Source organism: Thermobia domestica, chromosome 8, assembly GCF_964235325.1.
Source record: "Thermobia domestica chromosome 8, izTheDome1.hap1.1, whole genome shotgun sequence".
In the NCBI taxonomy this organism is placed as follows: domain Eukaryota; kingdom Metazoa; phylum Arthropoda; class Insecta; order Zygentoma; family Lepismatidae; genus Thermobia; species Thermobia domestica.
Genome location: NC_137461.1, coordinates 198,798,176 through 198,820,213, shown reverse-complemented (window position 1 = coordinate 198,820,213; position 22,038 = coordinate 198,798,176). Strand labels below are relative to the sequence as shown.

The following is a 22,038-nucleotide window of genomic DNA, read 5'->3' as shown; positions in this document are numbered from 1 at the left end:
GTAATCTCAGCGTATAATGACATGAAACAGATCAATCCATATAAGCAGGAATCACGCATTATTGCATCAATAAGAAAATTATTACCGTTTAGGCTACAGCAAGTATTCATCTCTTCGCAATGTATTAATTTTAATCACTTAATAATGATAGTTCAAAATTATGAAAGTCAGACTAGATTGCAAAGTAATAATAACAGAAATCAAGCTAATTATATTCTTGTTCGGAATATCAATATTAGAGAAGATTGTATTCATAATACGAGAGGTAATGTTATATTTTCTCGTAATGACAATACGACCAAACTTAATTTCAGAAGAAATAGAAATAATAATTATACATCTTTTAGGAATAATGTAAATAATCGAGCTAATTTTTCACGAACTTCCAGATTTCGTAGTAATTATAAAGGTAGCAGAAATTTCCAAAAGAGAAGCCAAAAAACTGGTGAAGTAAATAAGATACAGAATTGTACTCAAGATTGTTCCATTCAATGCAACCTAATCGAATCTTTTGGTAATGTCACTTAAGCTAAAGTTATGGCGTCCGTCAAAACATACCCAATTAATTTTTATGTCGCTTGGGATATTGTTATGATTTCATTTGTAATTCGTACTTCGTTCGAATTCTGTACAGTTGTATTAATGATTGCGCTGAATGCATGAAAATTAAGCATAATGTCCAATTTATATACGAAAATATTTAGAATCTATTAGGTTATGATTTTATTGTAATTTTTACTTCGTTCAAATTCTATGGAATTATATCTAAGCATCAACACAAATATTTGTATATCAAATTTATGTTAAATATGCCCGAATAAATTAAACATGTTACATTGTGTTTTAGCTTACAGCAACTTCATTGTTAATGATCATAAAAGGCATTGAATTAAATAATCTATTTAGGACTTAACAATAACCAACAAACTTATCCTATTTCTTTGAATGTCTTTCTCATCGATAATTGCATAAATTTAAAATAAAATTGCTTATTGAATAATTATAAGAATGATATTGAGATAAAATGAAAATAATATATTGTCTTATGAATTATAATTTTTATATATATATGAAGGCTATTTAAAAAGTAAAGTAATTATGTATATGAAATGTTTAACAGTCCAGGATTTTCCCTTTAATTGTAATCAATTTAAAGAAGTCCCATAGTTCGGGAGTTATTATACAACGATAGTGTCTATTTTAGTATGTACTTTTTATGTATTGTTAATATTTACGGGAAAAGTGTTATTTTAAAGACACAAGCACTTAAGACGAAGAAGAAGAAGAAAATATAAAGAAATAATTTAAATATTTGTATCATATTGAGACATTTCTTAATTTGGTTGCTATAACAACTTGCTTACCTAGTTGATGTTGTTACAGTAACTAAGAAAAGACATATAGAAAGAAAACCCACCTTGTAAAGACTGTAAATTTAATGTGACAAACACGATATATATATATATATATATATATATATATATATATATATATATATATATATATATATATATATATATATAAAAGTATATAACCGCGTAGTGTGATTCATGATAATCGTGAACTCTATAAATATTCAATATATAGATTTGGAATCAGGGAATGTAACGTAGCAGAAGAAATAATGTTACAATATGAATGTTGTAAATCTTGTCTCCTAACATCAATGTATTTATTCTTTTAGATCTATCTCATTCAACTTCAAAAATGAAACATTTACTTCTCTTAGTGGCTTTAGCAGTTGCTACTGAAAGCGTACCTGCACCAGGTAAGTTTACTTCTGCAATATTTTCTTTGGGTGTGGCATATTCATAACCCACGTTTCATTTCAGGTAACTGTAAGTAGATGTAAACTAGGTTTCTTAAAAATAGATCTTGCGTTCTTCACTGTATATATATCCCCCTCAGGGAGGCCATTGGGATCACAGGGACCACACCATTCGATATGCCCTATGATATTTACATATTTCAATTTTGTTCTATTCATTTACCTTTCATGGTTTTCATACTATGGGTACTGGAGTTTCCGAACCATATCATGGCGGCCATTTTGAAACTGTTGCAGAATATGGAACATCTTTTAGTACAGCTTTACTTAGTTTTCCAAGACCTTTCGAACGAGGTATTACTCGACCCATATTCCCATTTGACATTTCAAAGTTACCCCCCGTTACCCCCATTTACAGGGCGCGCGGAGGGGTACTTTTGGCGGAATTGGTTTTCCCTCTTAGCAATATATAACGTGCACTGAAAAATTTTTTCCATGTTTTATCATTTTTCAAATATTTCCTTGGATTGATTTAAATGGTCCAACCTGTATATATATATATATATATATATATATATATATATATATATATATATATATATATATATATTGTTGATAAGTACTTTTAATGTATTTCAGATTTATTACTCCTGTATAAAACTAGTAGCGAATTATAAAATATTTATAATCAAAGTATTTATTTCTTATTTTATCGCAGGTTTCTGGGCGTAGAAATTTAGGCATAAAGAAACTATTGAGATATTGAGATAGATTAGTTTCGATCTCTATTACCTTGACAAGAAAAGTTCACAAAAATAATTTAATTTCGAGTGTAGAGCATCAAAATATTCAACGTAATCGGAGGAGCTTCGGTGGGTCAGTGGTTGAGCGTTCACATTTGGTGCATCAGGTCCCTGGTTAGATCCCAGCTTGCGTCAAGTCAACATTGTGGTGGACAAACGCCGTGTGAGTGGGTTTTTACGCTATTCTCCCGTTTCCTTTCACATCATTCATTCCAACATTCAACTCATTTCTCATAATTTCCATCTGCTTTAGCCTAGCGGGCATATCCGGGGGATGTTAAACCGAAAGATTTCATCTCACTTTATTTTTCATCTCAAGATAATTAGAAGTGTCATATTCTCTGTTTTCCTTAATGGAAAGCATTTATTTTAGAAAATTAGGTATTTTACTCTTTTCATTTTTGCATATATAACTATAGTGTTCAAGATATTTCTAAATACCGAAAAATATAAATTGATGATACTGTAAGATCATAAAATCGGGATCAAATGACGAAGTTACAATACAACTAAGAATTTTATCTCTAATGTCCAGATTTTTTAAATATGAGTATGCATAACTTATCATTTGGGCATTTTCCTTAGTACCGGGTGATTATTATAAAATTTTTGTTTATTTAGCCATTACATTTGAATAATATATTACAACACTCATTTCACTTGATTGTGATACAAGTGCGAGAACGAAAGGCAGCAGAATTTGTCAATTATTTAGCACAGTAAACTTGCAGTTAGGAGTGGTGACAAATAAACAAGATATTGTGTTAGAACGTAATAAACAGTATAGGGACAAACACCACGTAAAGAGTACATTAAAAATAGCCTTAAAATATGCAATGTAAGCGAAGGTAGAGAGTAAATATAATATTACAAGAACTAATCATTGATAATCTAAATCAAGACCAATATAACTTATACACAAAGTAACTCAAATCACAGTTATCCAAGAATACAACATGATATTTCAGGCACATGAATAAGCAGTCTTTTAAATTACAAGGTATATAATGATTAATAGGCACTCATTAATATGCACTATATATAATCCTACTCTATTATCACAAAGGTTCAACTTATTTTCATTTATCTACCTTAGTGTATTAATCTAAATCTCTATTTCATCCTCGCTTTGTTAATTCTCAATTTCATTTTATTGATTATACTTTTTTATTTCTCTTGGTTTATGATTCACTTTATATGTTTTTCATATTAAATATTAATATACAAGCAGTTTTATATACCACATGAAGTTATATTTGCAAATATTATAATTGATAAATTTGTATTAACACGAACAGAAGTGCACTCACACTTCTAATTATTCACGTCCTTCAACATTAGAGAACCAAGAATGCAGGAGGGATTTCTTAATTGAGAATTAAGAAATCAGCATTCTTCTAAATACGGTGTTCTATAAGTTCTCTAGCTTTTTGGAAAGATCTTGATGTAGCATACTGCATTAAAAAGTAGAGTAAAACCTGTCACTGTAACGAACAAAGAATCTGAAAAAAAAGAGACATTATTTAGTATATACAAAGCGATTGATATCATGAGAAAATTGCATAGTGATCTTATTTAACCTTAGGTATATCAAGGAAAAATTAACGTTGTTCAAATTTTAATTGTCTTAGGACACAGTATTTTGTTAAATATCAATAATTTTTACGATACTTGTTTCAGCGTTCCCTTCACTTTAGTTAGTTTTCAGTTTTAATACCTCTACTAAGACTTTATGGAAAAATATATCACGTCGTGCGTGGTGATTTCACTCCCATTTTAGTTTTGCAAAAATAAAAATTATCCTCAAAAGCACCGTGTTATTCCTTTTTTCTTAAAAAAATATTCTTATTATGAGTCATTTACACATTAGAGTTAACAAGAATATTTTGCGGTGTTGCATTATTGGCTTCCAATATTATCGGAATATGCAGTCGAAAAAACAAACGGACAATCTAAGAAGACAAGAGTATTCTTTTGTAGAGAAGAAAAGACAGCTACCGTAGTTCTCCTATCCATAGGTAAATTTAAAAGTCAAAGTGAAATAACAACAGTATTAGTGACAGATATGAATGCCATTGTCTTGGAAATTTATGTTTATTTCTTCACAAAGAGCTCAGCAGAAATTTTCAGGCTAGCTCAGTGGTAAAGCGTGGGACATTTTATCGTAAGATCGTGAGTTCAATTCCCGTTTGGGTAAACTTCTTGATACGCAATGACATATTCCACATTACATTAAAATTAGCAAGTTATATATATATATATATATATATATATATATATATATATATATATATATATATATATATATGGACCTAGATATACGTTTGTTAAATACAAATTAACCCTTGCAACACAAAGGTATTTTTGGGTTACATGGAACACTAACGGGGGACCTCTGAGGCCGACAGATTAAAGGTCATTATTTCTCACGGAAAATAATTTATCTTGTCTGATATGAACTTGGGGTGTCTAAGACATCATAGCTTTTCATTTTCTAATACTACTAGATTTCTAAGTACAGTGGTGCCAACTATATGTGTGTGATTGTTTATTTTACCTTTTTTCTTTATGCCAGTAACTATGACCTACTTGATAAAGTTCTTCTCGGGCAATCAGCTAGGTGAAAACTGGTGGATAGGCCAACGTTTCGAGAACTGTCATCGTTCTCATCATCAGGACAATTATGTAGAGATCAGCGGATGTAAGTAATATATACTCTGGACTGGCGAAAATGCTGGTTCCTGATTGGCTGAAAATGCTGGTTCCTGATTGGCTGATTCCATCTGAAGACTGGAGCTGTGGTTGGCTGGCTAGGTTCCGTAGTCCGTGGTACTGATTGGCTGAGGATTATCTGGATGTTTGTGTGTCGTTTTCTTTGCAGTGGTACTGATCACAGGGTTCCACAGGGGGCTGAGTTGAAATCCACTGTCTCTGTTAACGTTGTTCGGTTCATGCACTATGGCAAGAGATTCGGTTACTATCCTGGTCCAGTAATTGGTGCTCATGGTGATGATGGATGTGTCCTTAAATAAAACTTTATGACCTTCAGTTAAACTGTGTTCAGCTAAACCTGATTTTTCTGGATGGAATAATATAATGTAATTTTCATGTTCTCTGCAACGTTGTTCAATGGTGCGTCCGGTTTGACCTATATAAGCCTTTCCGCATTCACAGGGTATACGATACACGTCTGGTGTCTTTAAGCCTAAGTCATCTTTGATTGGGCGAAGTAAGTTTCTGATTTTTGGTGGCGGCTTGTGTATGGTCTTAATGTTGTTTTTTTTTTCAGAATCCGGGAGATCTTTCCAGAGAGTTGTCCAATGTATGGTAAAACTTCTATACTCAATGGTTCTTCAGATTCTTATTTGGATTTCCTCTGTTCAGAAAAGGTTCTTTTCAGGGCCAAACTGATATCACGCTTCTTGTAATTATTCTGGATTAGCGTCTTCTTGAGACGATCCAGTTCCCGAGGGAGGGATTCTTCGTCTTACATGTCTTTCGCTCTATGTGCTAGTGTGCTGATGACGGTGTTTCGCTGTGACTTATGATGAAAACTATTGCCATTGAGATAGAGGTCAGTGTGAGTAGGTTTTCTGTAGACGCTATGGCCGAGACTACCATCGGGCTTCCGGCGGATGAGAATGTCCAGGAATGGCAAGAATCAGTCCTTTCCAATCTCCATTGTGAACTTGATGTTACTATGTTGTTTATTAAGAAATTCTAGGAACAAATGTAGTGTCTTCTCCCCGTGAGGCCAGATGACAAACGTATCATCCACGAATCTATAAAAACATATCGGCATGAAAGGTGAAAGTTCTAATGCTTTTTGTTCAAAATCTTCCATAACGAAGTTCGCAACTGCTGCTGAAAGTGGTGATCCCATGGCGACTCCATTCGTCTGTTCATAGTACTGTCCATCATATAGAAAGTATGTTGAAGTTAGGGTGATTCTGAATAATTCCACCGGTGTGTGAAGTGTTCACTAAGTAAGAGTAATGTATCTTAAACTGGAACCTTGGTGAACAATAAATCACATCGAAGCTGACTAGAAGGTCTCCTGGAGCTGTGCTTATTGTTTTTAGTATATTCACGAAGTGGGCTGAATTTTTCACATGATGCTCACACTGACCTACTAATGGTTGAAGCAGAGAGATGAGATATCTGGCTAGGCGGTAAGTTGGACTTCCAATGGCACTGACGATGGGTCTCATCGGGATGTCAGGCTTATGTATTTTTGGCAGGCCATAAAATCGGGGTGGCTGACTACCATGTGGCGTGATTTCCTTGCGGGTTTCATCTGGTAAACTGGCTTTCCTCAAAAGAGCAGCTACTTTCCATTCGACTGCAGGTGTAGTTTCCCTCTTAAGGCGTCTGTAGGCCGTGTCATTGAGTAGCTCCAACATCTTGTTCTTGTAGACTTCTGTAGGCATGAGTACAGTTGCATTGCTTTTGTCTTCTGGTAATGTGGTGGTGTTGGTGTTTTTGGGATTTTTGAGAGCTGTTCTTTCTTCTTGGGAAATATTAGGTTTTGGTATTCTGGTCCTTTTCAGGGCCAAACTTACTTCATGTCGAATTTCATCTCCTTCTGCTGTTGGAAGAGAGTGTATAACTTGTTCAATGCTGGAGATTATTTTTGTAGACGGAATGAACTTTGGCGCTGGAGCGAAGTTCAGACCTTTTTGTAGCAGTGAAGAAGTGGCTTCATCTATTTGATTGTCTGTAAGATTGATGATGACTCTGTCTGGATTTCGTTCTGGTGTATCCTGTACCGGTCTCTGCAGTCGTGAAAATTTCTTACTTTGTTTCCTTGTAGTTATGAGGAGAAGTGATTCTGCCTGTGCCGTGGAACTGGTGTCAACCCAATCCCAGTCTTCCGTAGTCAAGTGTCCAGTGAGGAAGAGTTGAGTTGATAGAAGTTCGCTATCTAATCTGTCGAGTTTCCAGTGGGTGAAACTAATGCGTTCCTTCACAAGAGCGAAACTGTTATGATCCGCTGATCTCTACATAATTGCCCTGATGATGAGAACGATGACAGTTGGCCTATCCACCAGTTTTCACCTGGCTGATTGCCCGAGAAGAACTTTATCATATACGCCGCCAGGAAAGCTTCAAATCTTACTATGACCTACTTATTTTATTTGTTTGAGTAGAAAAACTATCAAACAGATCAATATTATCTTAGCACAGTATAGTATGTGTACAAAGGCGGCTTCTAAAACCATATTGGTGTGGTACAATAAAATGTGGTAGAATGGGAACGAGTGAGGTATACTTCAGTATTCCAATGAATTCAGGATTAATCTTGCGTAATTCCATCCCGGTTCTCCTTGGAATGGCGAAATTCTTTCAAATTTTCTTTCCACGAAAGATGGACAGTATGAGGGACGATCACTAGACACTATAGAGGATGTCATCAGAGAAGCAGTGTTGCCAACCCCAAAAAATTACAATTTTTCTAGTAGCACAACGTCAGGTTTTTGCACCTGAACATGTAAGCAAACAAGCTACGACTTGTCTATCAGTTTTGTAAACTAACACCATTACAGCGTAATGAATATTACAAGGAATTCACTGCAAGGCATAGTTCCTTTCCATCACAATGGAAACTATTGAAATTTGATTATCTCTTTCTTATATATATATATATATATATATATATATATATATGTGTGTGTGTGTGTGTGTGTGTGTGTGTGTGTAGCAGGTTTGAAGGAATAAACTAATAGAAAATAAAATATTTAGGTGCCAAAAATAACACTGTTTTACAAGGGTTGTATTTCTGAAATGAAATTTTGTGCTATGAAAGGAATGTGACATGGAAGTTCAAATGAGACATCCGATTTGATCCGTAAGGGATAGTTTACGAGTAATTCAAGCATTCATATACTACATATATTCATATACATGCCAAACACAGTATGGTTGACAAAAGGGAATTTGGAAAGTAAGACCTTGCAACATTGACAGCTTTCATTTTTCAGAGGCTGGCAAAACTGGCCCGACAGTCTTTTATTGTTGCAATGGGATTTTGGGAGTAGTTTGTGACTTAAACTGAGCGTGTGAATCTGGTATTTTTATTGGGCGTTAATACTACCTGTTGTATGTAAACTGAATGCTGTGGATTCATTTTATTCGTGTTTATGTGAAGTAAAAAAAAAATGCATCGCAGTCGTGGTTGTAAGTACGCAGCTAACAACTTCTGTTATGTTTGTGGAGAGTCAACCTTCGTGAAGAACAGGAAGAAAATCACACCCATCATCAAGAGAGCATATAACCAGTACTTTGGCGTCGGAGCTGGTGATTTTCATAAGAAGGGTCACCTAATATGTGTTGGGCTACATGTTATTGTAAATTAATTAAGTGGTGGCAAGGAAAAAATATTTCATTATTTGCTGTACTGATGGTTTGGAGTGAACCAAGGGACCATTTGACAGACTGTTATTTCTGCTTAATCAAAATTCAGGGATTCACGAACAGCAAACCAAAGAAACATATTGTTTATCCGGATCTGCCGTCAGCAAGACAGCCTGTGGCACATTCTGAAGCTTTACCAGTTCTTTCAAGGCCCACAGATATAGAAGAGATGAGTGATAGTGAAAAAAGTTGCACTACAGAACTTACACCTTCTCCGGAAAAGGAAGGGATCCCACGTATCAAGGCACGAGTACGCCCATGCTACGTGTATTACAGTAGGATAATTTAAATGATTTAGTGCAAGACTTAGGACTCAGTAAACAGAAAGCACAATTGTTAGGCTCCAGGTTATAGGAACATAACCTTCTCCACGAAACAACCAACATAACCTTCAGGAACAGAGAACGTGCTTTTGTGTCTTATTTTGACAGTGATAGTTCCGTGACATTCTGCAATGATGTTCGTGGATTAATAACAGCCTTGCACATAACATACGAACCTGGTGAATGGAGATTATTTTTGGATGCTTCGGAGAATAACTTAAAAGTGTATTGCTGCATATCGGGAATAAACTACCTTCAATTCTATTTGCATATGCCACTTTTACCAAAGAGAGTTATGAAATTTTCAGAAAGATATTGACCTCAATTAAGTACAGTGAACATAAGTGGAAGTTGTGTTGTGACTTCAAGGTAATAGCATTATTATTAGAGATGCAACAAGATTACACGAAGTTTGCATGTTTTTTGTGTGAATGGGATAGTCGGGAAAGAACTTCCCACTATGTGACAAAGGAGTGGCCTAAACGGAAATGGACAGTTGGTGAAAAGAATGTGCAACGGGACAGTCTTGTAGATCCTAGAAATGTTCTTGTTCCACCCCTACATATAAAACTTTTACTTATTAAACAGCTTGTGAAGGCAATGTATCCCAATGGGCCAGCATTTGCATATCTTGCTGACAAGTTTCCTTGGCTGTCAGCTGCAAAAATAAGAGAGGGCGTGTTCGTAGGTCAAGAGATACGAGATCTGCAGAAAGATAGAGGTTTTGAGGCATGTCTCACACACAAAGAAAAGCGCGCATGGATGAGTTTTACGAAAGTAACCCAAAACTTCCTCGGGAGAAGACGGGACCCTAAATTCAAGGTGATGGTGTATAAAATGCTTGCAGCTTATCAAGATTTAGGGTGAAAAATGTCCTTAAAGGTGCATATCATGGACTCACATCTGGATTAATTCCCTAGTAATTGCTGTGACATTTCTGATGAACACAGAGAAAGATTTCATAAAGATATATCCACCATTGAAAAACGCTATGAAGGGAAGTGGATGCCCTACGTGCTGGCAGCTTATAGCTGGGGTATCGTTAGAGACAAGAGAGACACTCAGTACAAAATAAAAAAGTAAACCATTATGTACGGTCGACAGCTGTTTCGCATACCTACAGTTATATGTAATATATAGTGTCAACAATATATAGTAATGCTTTACAAACACAAACATTACGTGCTGATTACTCCGAAACTATCCCTGATGCAGAAAAATTAACATCAGTTTTGAATTCAGAGTGAAATTCCTTTCAGAATCACTACTTTGTTACCCAGAAATAGAACTTTATTTATTTTTTTGTAGAATAGTATAATCAGGAAATAATGTTTATTCTAATTTTTATAGCGTGCAGTTGGCAACACTGCACCATAATAATAGCTCAGAGTGACTCTGCATGTTCTAATACCAATCCTGTTTCAAAGAAAAGTAAAATAAGTAGCGAAAACACTGGAATATAACAGCCAGTGTATGCTGTGAATAGCTCCTTAGTATTTATAAATAGACTTTATTTATAACCCACAGCACTTCATTTATAAATAGAAAAAACAAAACACTAAAGACTGAGCAAGTACGTTTTCTGATTAATGGGGTAAAGCTTGACAATATCATTTTTTTCAGATTTTTTATGCAATTAGAAATGTTAGATATAGAACAAAAATAATATGTGGATCTCAGAGCCCCCCTTGTTGCTCCTAGGGTTAGGTAAAATGTGAAAAAGCAATACATACCTTTTATATATTTGTCTGCAGCCATTTGGAATACGAAATTGCTTTTCAATATTCACAATGCAGCATGGGATACGTGATCTTAGATATAGTATTATAATCACTAAATGTGAGACATTTGCATCTGACATGTACTACATTCACTGATAATTATCTGCGTTAATATGTATGGATATTATTCATCTAATGCATGCTATGGAGAGTAAAATGTGCCATTTATTTTATACTTTCACTAAAACTGATATTTCTACTCTTTTAAAACTATTAACATTTCTTTTAACACTTTACCCGAGAGACTGAATCATACGTAATTGTAATTCTTTAAAAACTTCGATTCTGAGGTTTTGATATATTTTTTATAAAATTCAGTGGAATAGGTAACATTAGGAAGTTATTAATTCAATTTCCGAACTCTAGAATGTGGAGATTTATTAATTTAGAACGTTCACAATTATACGTAAAAAGGAAAACCCAATAAACTAAAATATGGAACATTATATAAAAATCTCCACAGGTTTGTTGGGAAGAAAACGCATGAATTAACTTTTTCACCAATTGGGAAAAGGAAGAAAATTCGAATACTTTCATTTACATTTTTTTGTTTAAGGTGTTTAAACATATGTTACATTGAGATCTCGGAGTTTCAGAATATCTCAACTTTAATACTTTTTCAACAGATACGAGTAACATTGTCATCGAACACCGGAAATTCAAAGTAATGTTTCTTCAGTATGTTTTGTACGTGTGTTGGCGTCAGCTCACTGGTAGAGCCCGAGACCTCCAATCATTGTTTGTTAGTTTAAATTTGACAGAGGCTTTTCTTTAATAGTATATTTGCACAAAAACATCGTACAAGTAGTTTTTGCCGCAATAAATATTTTCAGAAAAGTTTAGGTAGCCCAAGAAGCAGCTATATAGTTAATTGGGATTGAAACACTAATATTGTATCCAAGACACTTTTACAATTATTATACGCTATATTCTTCTGGCATGGAATCTACTACAATGACGACGAATTTATTTCCTTCCCCTATCTTCAACCATACTACCGAAACCAAACCTCACAGGTCATTGCAAGATCTTTGTGTATCTGATTTAGATCAACTGCACCTTAGAGTACGCTTCATCTCTGCCTATACATTTTGCATGGGATTGAGGTTTGCTCGATGATTCGGAAAGAGAATTAAATCAGTCTCAGATTTCCCTGCGAACCATTCCGGAATCACGTGGGAAATATGTATTGGGGATTGTTCTTGCTGATACTGAATGAAACCATTAAACTGAAGTACTTCTACAGATGACACTATGTAGTTACTCATGATGTGAAAGTACTGAGCATGGGCAAAGTTGGCGCTGTGGATCTTCATATCTAAATATGCCGGTTAAATGTCATTCAAAGATGAAACAATATACCAGAAGTGCGAAGTGCAAGATCACCACTCATAACTTGTCGGTGTGGAGACTACAAATGAAGCTTACGTGTGTATATCCGACAGTACAACTCCTCAATTCAAAAGAAGAAGATCCAAACTGAACGTCGGTAGTTCTATGTCAATGCCTAAGGCTGTTGTTTACCTTAAAAGTGCGGAGATCAAGAGAGCCAACATACACTTGAAAGGAAGTAAAATCTAATTGAATACTCCTGCAATGGAAGGGATGGCTCTGTTGAATAAGCGTATCTGTAAGCATAATCCGTGAACAATTCATCTAGAAATATAGTCATAATTACATGCAACACTCAAATGTTTCATAAATACCATCACAAGTGCCATAATACAAATTTCGTCCCATGCCAGTATACGTATACAACGTGAGTACACCAGATTGTAATAAGAACGTGTCTATGATAAATACTGTATGTCTAACCAGACTATATGGTATCGAGAACTTCATTATTGAAGAGATCTAACAATTTTATGGATGAAATTTCTCATCAGTCACCCAATTGAATTTAAAAATTATTTACAAAATTTAGCTATCACTAACAATAATACAAAACATGTCAACTTTTTCATTAATTACAGACTACCTGCTATTAAACATATTCAAGGTATAGAAAATGAACTTTTAGCGTCAAACAAACCTAACTTTGGACTAATGTCTAACCTCTAAGTACCAAGTAGTGAAATCCATCGCTGTTATGTTTAGAATAGCAATAGAATTGTACATTTAAACAGTGAATTAAGAACTATATATGAGCAACTTTAAGAATTATGCTGCTGAATAAAATGGTGGTGGAAGGTTTTGTATAATAGACATTATGTTACTGAGACCCAACATGTAAATTGAAAGTAATATTTGGAAAATACTCTAAATGTTGAGCTTTTAAGTAGATTAATTTTCCAGGAAAATTCAAGATATACAGGTTGTTGTTAATATCGAAACAATGAATACAAATGTTTGTTTATAACATATTTGTAGAATTTTCCCACTTGAGAGAAATCTAAATCTAGTTTCGATCTATACCGCATGCAGCGTATGACTGAGAAAGTGTTCAATGGCATCAAAGTTTCTGTGACCTTGCATCACAGTGCTAATTTGAGCAGTAGTACAAAAGACAATGTCACGTTGAAACAACATCTTTATATTTGTTTACTTGTAAAGGGAGAACGATTGTGGAAATGTGACGCAGATATGGAATTTCATCTTATGGAAAGAGTATATCCTATTCATCTACCGAATCAAGGGAACAAAATACTTCACATTAAATGTGGATTAAGTGTTTCTCGAGCCTTGTTCGAATGCAAGTGTAATTACTGTCATTTCATTCTTCTGTGGCATTATTAAGAGGAAAAAATATAGCATATACCGTAAATGCTGTGAAAAGTACAAACAAACACTTGCTCTTATGACAAAACCTCTCACGAGTAAACACTCAAAAAGTTCAAATCATTGTTCAAGGTTCAGATTGTAATCTATTGTGACTTCAAGCTTCCCTTGACGGTAATAGTCTTATGGATATCAGGCAGTTTGAAATCATATACATCATCCCATCTGTAACATGAAGCATGAAGTCTTGTTTACCAGGTTCTTGCAAGAGATAGCTTTAGACAATGCTCAGATCTTCGTTTATATGAAGGCTCAAAAGTAGCCAAAAATATCTAGAATCTATGGAAAGTGAAACAAAATGGACAATGTTGTATTTTCTATATCTAGATCTCGAACAAGCTTAGATGAGTGTTGTCACATCTAATTGTGCTGAGTGTTGCAAATGATGCTCTGTTGAAGCAAGGCATTTCTATTACAATGTTCATTACATAGAGGAGTTTATGCAATTTTCAAAACTTAAAAATTGCAACCTACTATTTGCCATAAATTGACTGGTTACGATACATAATTATTCGTGGAACTACTTGGAAATACATTTCGAAAGATACCAAGATGATACACAAAGTAAAGAACTGTACTTCAGTTTTTAAACCACTTTTTTTAAAGATATGCATACCAAATTCGGTTTCTTCAATTATATCGATGTATTCCTTATATCTTGCATAGTTTAGGTAAGGAAATTAATCTACCATGCCTTCACGAAATGTCGGGATGTCTATATTGTCTGCTTTACGGAACACAAACGTGACCCATCCAAAATATTATTTGAGGCTGGAGATAGCATAGGACGCAGTATTAACTGCAAAATCAGGCTTGATCTTTTATAAATCCTGACGTGTACTTCTCAATAATATAAAAAAATATTTATAATATATGAGTAGTATATGGTAAATGTCACTTTTACATTTGAAAGCTAAAAAAAGTATATACGTGAAGACAACATAGAAACATAGTAATTTCGATTGACCCATCAAGACTTATATGTACTACTTGTGGTTTTCGTAAGGAAACTCAGAATTAAGGCATATATTTAAGGTATTTGAAAATAATGCGATTTTTCTTTTGTTTTACTTGATATTGGAATATACAATTGAATTTCATGTTGTTCATTATGAATTGCCATTCGGTCGAGAATACCAATGTCTTGCAGGCAGTAAGCAAAACAAATCCTTCTTACGCTGAAAGACAAGGAGAAGTATATTGCACTATTGTTTGCTGAAGTTTTATATGGATCATAAGCTTATAGTAAAGAAAAGAAATGTTGTGCTGTCTTTAAGAAAATTTATTTGGTTGAAAGGAATATGTGCAAGAAAAGACGTTTGCTGGGAATTGTAATAAACAGTCTGGAGAAGGATATTGTAAGCTAGTAAATAACGGTGAATCTACTTAGAAAGTACGAAAATCTTTAGATATTGGCTTCGTGCATAAGCAGAAAAAGTGTAATAAAATCTACTAATAATAAAGATAATGTATCAACAAAATTATGAGTGGAGCGCCACATATGAGAACTTGACACTATTTCATATGAAGATGTCTTTTTACCTAGACAAATACACTTATGATGGAGAAGAGCATTTTGAATCGTCAAACTTAGTTATGCATAAAGCTACTTCGGATTATATTATACAGTTTGTAAGACTATATGCAAATATGTTATGCTATGATTTGGTAAACAAGGAGTGGCTAAAGTAAATCATAAGTGTTGATAACACTGCTAAGAAATCAATTACAATGTCTGCGATTGATAAAACCTTAACCGGCAAATTAACTTCACAAGCAAATGACAAATACATTCTTATCAACAATATCCAAGAACTGAAATGATAAATAAAATGGCATTAGATCCTAACGATGATAAGTGGTTCATATTAGAATATAGATTATTTAGGTAGGAACATTACCCTGTAATCAAAAGTTATCAGTGTGACATATGTAGATACTAGTTGCATTACTTCTCGCTAAGAGTAATAAGTTCAAGAGGCAAAATAATTGGTTTTAGTTAACAAGTGCAACATCCTTCTATGTGTCTTTTATGAAATTGTGATATCGACTTGAAATTTTGTATACATGAATCCGTACTAATTGCAAACCTCAACTGAAAAACGTAGTCCAGCAGCGTATTTTATTTAGAAGGAAAAGCATGAAAATGCATATTTTTGAAAGCACTTTTTTGCGATTTGTTTAATTAATTATCTTTGTTCTTGTCCCTCCCTAAAGTAAAATGGTATATCAACGTAAATAATATGCACATACGTATGTCTATGGACTTAGGATGATTTTTCAACTGAAGTGCCCAATGTCAAATATTTCGTGTTATGAAGTAGCGTCACACGTTCAATGACTGAACAACTGGTTGCATATATAATATTAAAAGTCTAATTATATTTTAGACTGTTTTCCCGTTTGCATACAAATTTTGAAATGATCCCACTATGTTGTGTTATAATAGTGTAGGGTGACTGCTGTATTTTACATTTTGTTGTGATATTCCATATATAAAAATGTACCACAACGAAGGAGCTAGAAAGCCGTTGGCGCTCCGATCTCAAAAATAAGAGAAAAAGTCTAATATAGTTGCTATCAAATGTGTGGGATTTAATAACTTTCGTTCCTGTTTGTTAGCGATTAAAGCAATATAGTTAAATATATTTTTATAATCATTGAAGTTTTCAGTTGCAGCAACATTGTTTGCCTGAACGTGAAAACGTCCTATATTCCTCAACTTAATTCAATAAATCCTTCATCCATAGGATTTGGATGTTATTTTATTTACCTTAAATGATTTTGTACTAAAAGTAGGATTTTGAATTGGACTTAAACCGTAATATTTGTCAAATGAAATCATACATGCTGATGAATAACAACACTGAAAGTACAAAGAATGGGCTGGGTATGATTTCCATTTCAAGTTTTGTAAGACTGATAACTGTAGTGGTAACTTTATTGAATACAGTTCATTGATAGTTAACTAGATCGTTATTTTTATCTTGTGTTTTAGGTTCAATATTCCTAATCTTGTCTTGTTGTACGACAAAAAATAATGGTACCATTTGTGTATACACAATTGGCTCCTAGAATTCACTATGTGGTTTGAATGTAACATTGCGTCTATTCTGTAATCACCATCTTTGATCATTGAGCGTCATATGTTCAACTGAATATTGAATGTATAAATGGTCAAATATATTGCTATCTATTCCATAACATTCACATTATCATTCATTAGTAGTATTTAATTTTCAATTCCAGGAACATATCTCAGGTTCTAAGTTAACATCTCTGCCACAATGCTCAACTTCTACGTAATGACTTGTACCATTATCATCCAAGAAAAATCTTTATGAAAGTTTGATTCCAACGTGCTACTATACTGAAGAAAAAGAAACTACTTTTACTCAGAGTAGGATACATTGCACTTTACCGATACACTTTGGAAACCTACAGATTACACATATTCACTCCTTTTAGATACTGTGTTTCCAAGATATGTCCCAGACGTATTTGAAAAATTTGTCATCACTTTGATTTCAAACCTGTTGCCCAGAAAAAGAGTGTTTTAAATATGTTACACTAGATATAACCTTTTGAGCATGAACGCTCTTTGACACGTGAAGCACACTTTATGAACATCATTTCATCAATTTTCTTCTAAACATCGGTGCTGAAAGTGTTTAAATAGTGTTTTAGTTTTACAGTATACTATGTAGGCCATTATATTTAATTTGGTCATTCCAGAACCTTTATGTTATGTTAACCTTCGTACTGTTCTGAATAAGATAGACATCTAAACACTAAATCTACCCTAAAGTTTTAGTTACAGTTGTGAATGTGGCTATGCAGATGCTACTTTAGCGTTAGAACAGTGTTACATAGAGGCATATTCCAATAATTTGATGATAGTATTTTGTGAACTTTGCTGGTGTGTATGATTAAACACGAAAAATCAGATAATGACTTTAATACCAGAATAAAGAAAATTGAACTCATGAAGGCACTCAACACTATATTGCTCTCTTTTGCCGCAAGTGTATCGTATCAGTATAGATTTTCTGTTAACACAATTTCTGTTAATGAATTAAGATGCATTCCAGTAATATGCGTAATGCGTCCAGGTTTAGTATGTTTAATTAAAGTTACAACAACATATGCATTAAGCATTGTTTTGGTTTTAGGAAGAGTGACCTGCATAAACATATTACCAACGTGCTGGATGTTAAGCGATTCCTCTCTCTCTCTTTGTGTTTACCATATATATATATATATATATATTCGTGGTTGGTAAAGAGTTTTAAGTAGCAATAAGAATTTCTTGCTTTCCTTGGACCATCAATTTATACGACAAAGACATCTAATCTATCTACAGACTATGAACTTAAGCAATGTGTTTTAAATTATAATATTACGTCACTTCTCATATTCCTTATATTCCTCTATAAGTATTTTAGTGTTTATCGCTGATTTTGCTATAGTGCTAGAGCCCCCTTAGAAACCTATTGTTGGATCCACTACTAGTATAACTTGCATAGTGAACACAAAGCCACTTCTATTCATTTTCTTAAAACGTTTCAACCTTTCTACACTGAAGATTTGTTAAACCCCAGTGCCTCTTGCTAAACATCGTTGCACATGATGTTTATTAAGACTCCATACGCTTTCTTTAAAAAGAGTAACTGTTTAACTGAATTATACACTATTAGACTGCACATTTATCCTTTGCCTGCGTATTATTTATTGGCATAATTTAAGCCACGTTCTAGATTTGGCTTCAAAATGCTAGTTATAGCTAGAGCTCCCAACACCTCAACTTGTCTATTATTGTCCGTAATATCCCAGAAAAAGGTTATCATTGAAATTCTTTAAGTATCTGCTTAATTCAACACTGGAATGATCTCTATAGGCAATGGAGTGCTCTCTAGATGATTTGTCTATAGCAATAACACATCTCTTAGATCTTGCTAAACGTTGATCAAAATTTACAACAGACACAAAAAGTCTATACCAAGTATATGAATTCGACATAAAATTTTATTTATAACAACATTCACGAGTTCTTTTCTTTCTTAGCGCCACAAAATCAACTTGCCCTTTATAAGATAATCCACATCGTAATGAAATTAATGAGTGATATTTAATCATGTGTATGACACTAGATACCTTGAACTGTCTGAAGAATGATTTAAAGTGCTTCTCGCGTGTTTGTTCTGTAAAGAAAGATGGAACCTGAACTTAAGTATCACTATATGAGTTGTAGTTAATATTACAACTGCAGTGTTGAATTTAGTTGTTTCGGTAAGGAATCCCTGTCAAATATGATAATATTATCTTTGTCGAATGTCACATTCCATGATGTAACCTTCCATTGCGTTTGCCTCGAAAAAGTATGTACGGAGTACAAGTTAAACATCTCATCTTTATCACTGTAGCTTCTACTGAGTTATCACTCAAAAGTGCTTCGGGTTAATGTCTTTATTGCAACTCTTACTAGAATAAAGTGACTTGATATCAGCAGTGAGAAGCAAATGAAAGCGTATTGGAACTGTGGTTAACTAAATCGGTTTCAAGTAAATCCTTAGCTGATTAGGAACAGTTTCTGATGTTAGTTGCCACTATCGGAACTAGTGTAATGATTCATCCATTATTCTGCTGCAAAATACAACTGATTTCATTCTCTAGAGATAAAATTAACTATAGTAAAGTCTTCTTCTGTCGCTTCTGATACTCATAAAAGCTTTTATATTCTGCTTTCCAACCTTTGAACCTCGTTCTTAATTGCCCTTCGGCTTGAGATTCCCCTAAACATCCGGTCTTATTAGACGAATGCTCACTCATTGAAGCAAAACTGTCAATAGTGTACCTTCATATTTCGACATCTTATGTTTTAGGCGTAGTTAGACTTAAAAAGCCATAATCCCTGTCATTCCAACAGAAGTTTGGAGTCGCGGGGCCGCGGTGGCTCAATGGTAAAGCGTTTACCTCTGGTGCTTGGGGTCCCGGGTTCGATCCCAGCCCCCGCCAAGTGAACTTTGTGGTGGACAAACACCGTGTGCGTGGGTTTTCTCGGGGTTCTCCCGTTTCCTCCCACTTTCTTCATTCCACCATTTCATTCATTACTCATCATCAACGTCTTCTTTAGCCCAACCGGCATAACCATGGGACGTAAAACTCAAAAATTTCATTTCATTTTCGATCCCAGCCCCCGCCAAGTGAACTTTGTGGTGGACAAACACTGTGTGGGTGGGTTTCCTCGGGGTTCTCCCGTTTCCTTCCACTTTCATCATTCCACCATTTCATTCATTACTCATCATCACCGTCTCCGTTAGCCTAGCCGGCATAAACGTGGGACGTAAAACTCACAGATTTCATTTCATTCTTTTTTTCAAGTTTGGAGACAATCTGTGAGAATATATCAAATAACTTATCACCATGTACGTCTTTGTTCCAGACAAATGTATTTTAAGTTTGGGCATCCTAATCAAACAACAGAAAGAAAGTTGACATTACTCCTTTAGTAGTTACTAGTATCAATTACCCGCTTCACTGGGTTATATTAAGAAAAAAACTGTAATACATTTCGTTATTCTGTCACTTTTGACAATTACTAAAGCGCTCTCTGATATAGGCCATTTCCACTCATTTTTATATTTCTCCTCACCTCCTTCCCCATGTTGCGTGGCAAAGTTTGAATTTAAATGGCACCGGAGGTGTCGCTGTTTATCCCAGCGACCTAGGAAACAACGGAGTGGACACTAATATCGGTCACTTTGATCATTTTTATGTATCTTCCCCTCTCCTATGTCGTATGACTGAATTTCGATTTAAACGCCATCAGAAGCGTCACTCAACGACCCCGCAAACTATGGATTCGACACTAAAATTGGTTATCATTTTATCATTTTTATGCCCAAATTGTGGGGATGAATTTGGATTTAAACTTGATCGGAAGTTTCACTATTCATCTCAGTGACCCCGAAACTATGGATTCAACACTAATATTGGTCACTTTTGTCATTTTCATGTATCTTCTTCTCCCCCTTCTCTGAGTTGCACCATCAAAACGATATGAGAAAATCTATGCGAGGTCTGAACCTCATCCTTGTTGAAAATTTGATAGAGATCGGTCAAGTGGTTAAGAGTCATGAAGTCACAAAGCCAGTTACTTTCATTATCCCCATCCCCCTCACCTCTGTTGCACTGTGAAAGTGAAATGATGAAAATCAATCCAATCCCTAACCTTATCTATGTTGAAAGTTTGATCGTAATCGGTTGGGTGGTTCGTTATTAACTCACGAACATATTCACTTCCATTTATATATATATATTGAATTTTGTATATCATCCTCCTCTCGCTGCCTTACGTTGCTTCATCAAAGTGAGATGATAAAAGCCATCCGAGGCACGAACAGTGGTGGATCTATAAGGTAAAAACTCTGGGGCAGTCAGAACACAGACTATGATAGGTATATCATGAGTTTACTATAAACTTTCAAAAATATATAAATAATAGCTTAAATTATTTTTTCCACACGGAGAACTGGGGGGCCTAGGACCCCCGGCCCCAGACTAGATCCGTTACTGGGCAAGAACCTCATCCATGTTGAAAATTTTATAGAGATTGGTCATTTGGTTCAAGTGTTACTAAGTTTTATTTATTCTTTTACATCTCCCCTTTCTTAATTTCAATAAGTTACACTACCAACGTGAATAGATGAAAACACTCCCAGGACCAAACCTCATTAATGTTGAAAATTTGAGATCGGTCCGGTGGTTCAAGAGTCAAAAACATAATTACTTTCAATTTTATAATATAGATTTCGGCACCTTACTCTTGTTTTCTATAAAGTAATCAATTTCCTTATTTTATCCTTGAGTATATGGTCATCGAAGTCCATTGCTGACTTAGTGAGGCATTTGTTTAATGGTGTAGCGATTGGTGTCCATATTGGATTTCCTACAACTCTATTTTAAAGTTCTGTATTATGAAGATATTGAATGATTGTTTTCTTAGGATAGTCGAAATTTCTAGAATTAATATGAAGGTATCACCACTCCCAAACTAGACATTCTGGTGAAAAGATAACGTTCCTACCAAAGTGTTATAATTTCCCATCCAGAAGGCTCTACAATGACTCTTCTACGTATATTTATCTGACAGTAAGTTGTCATTTAATCTA

The 22,038-nt window shown here is 34.4% G+C and overlaps 1 protein-coding gene across 1 annotated transcript in view; it reads left to right on the top strand.

The window, feature by feature from the left end:
* Nucleotides 1-1,690: 1,690 nt before the first annotated feature.
* LOC145692424 (uncharacterized) overlaps nt 1,691-22,038 on the top strand; it is a 79,818-nt gene continuing 59,470 nt past the window's right edge. Inside the window, exon 1 of the mRNA XM_081767732.1 lies at nt 1,691-1,768. Within this exon, the coding sequence (XP_081623858.1) occupies nt 1,708-1,768 (61 nt within the window). The 5' untranslated portion in view covers nt 1,691-1,707. The remainder of the gene's footprint in view (nt 1,769-22,038) is intronic.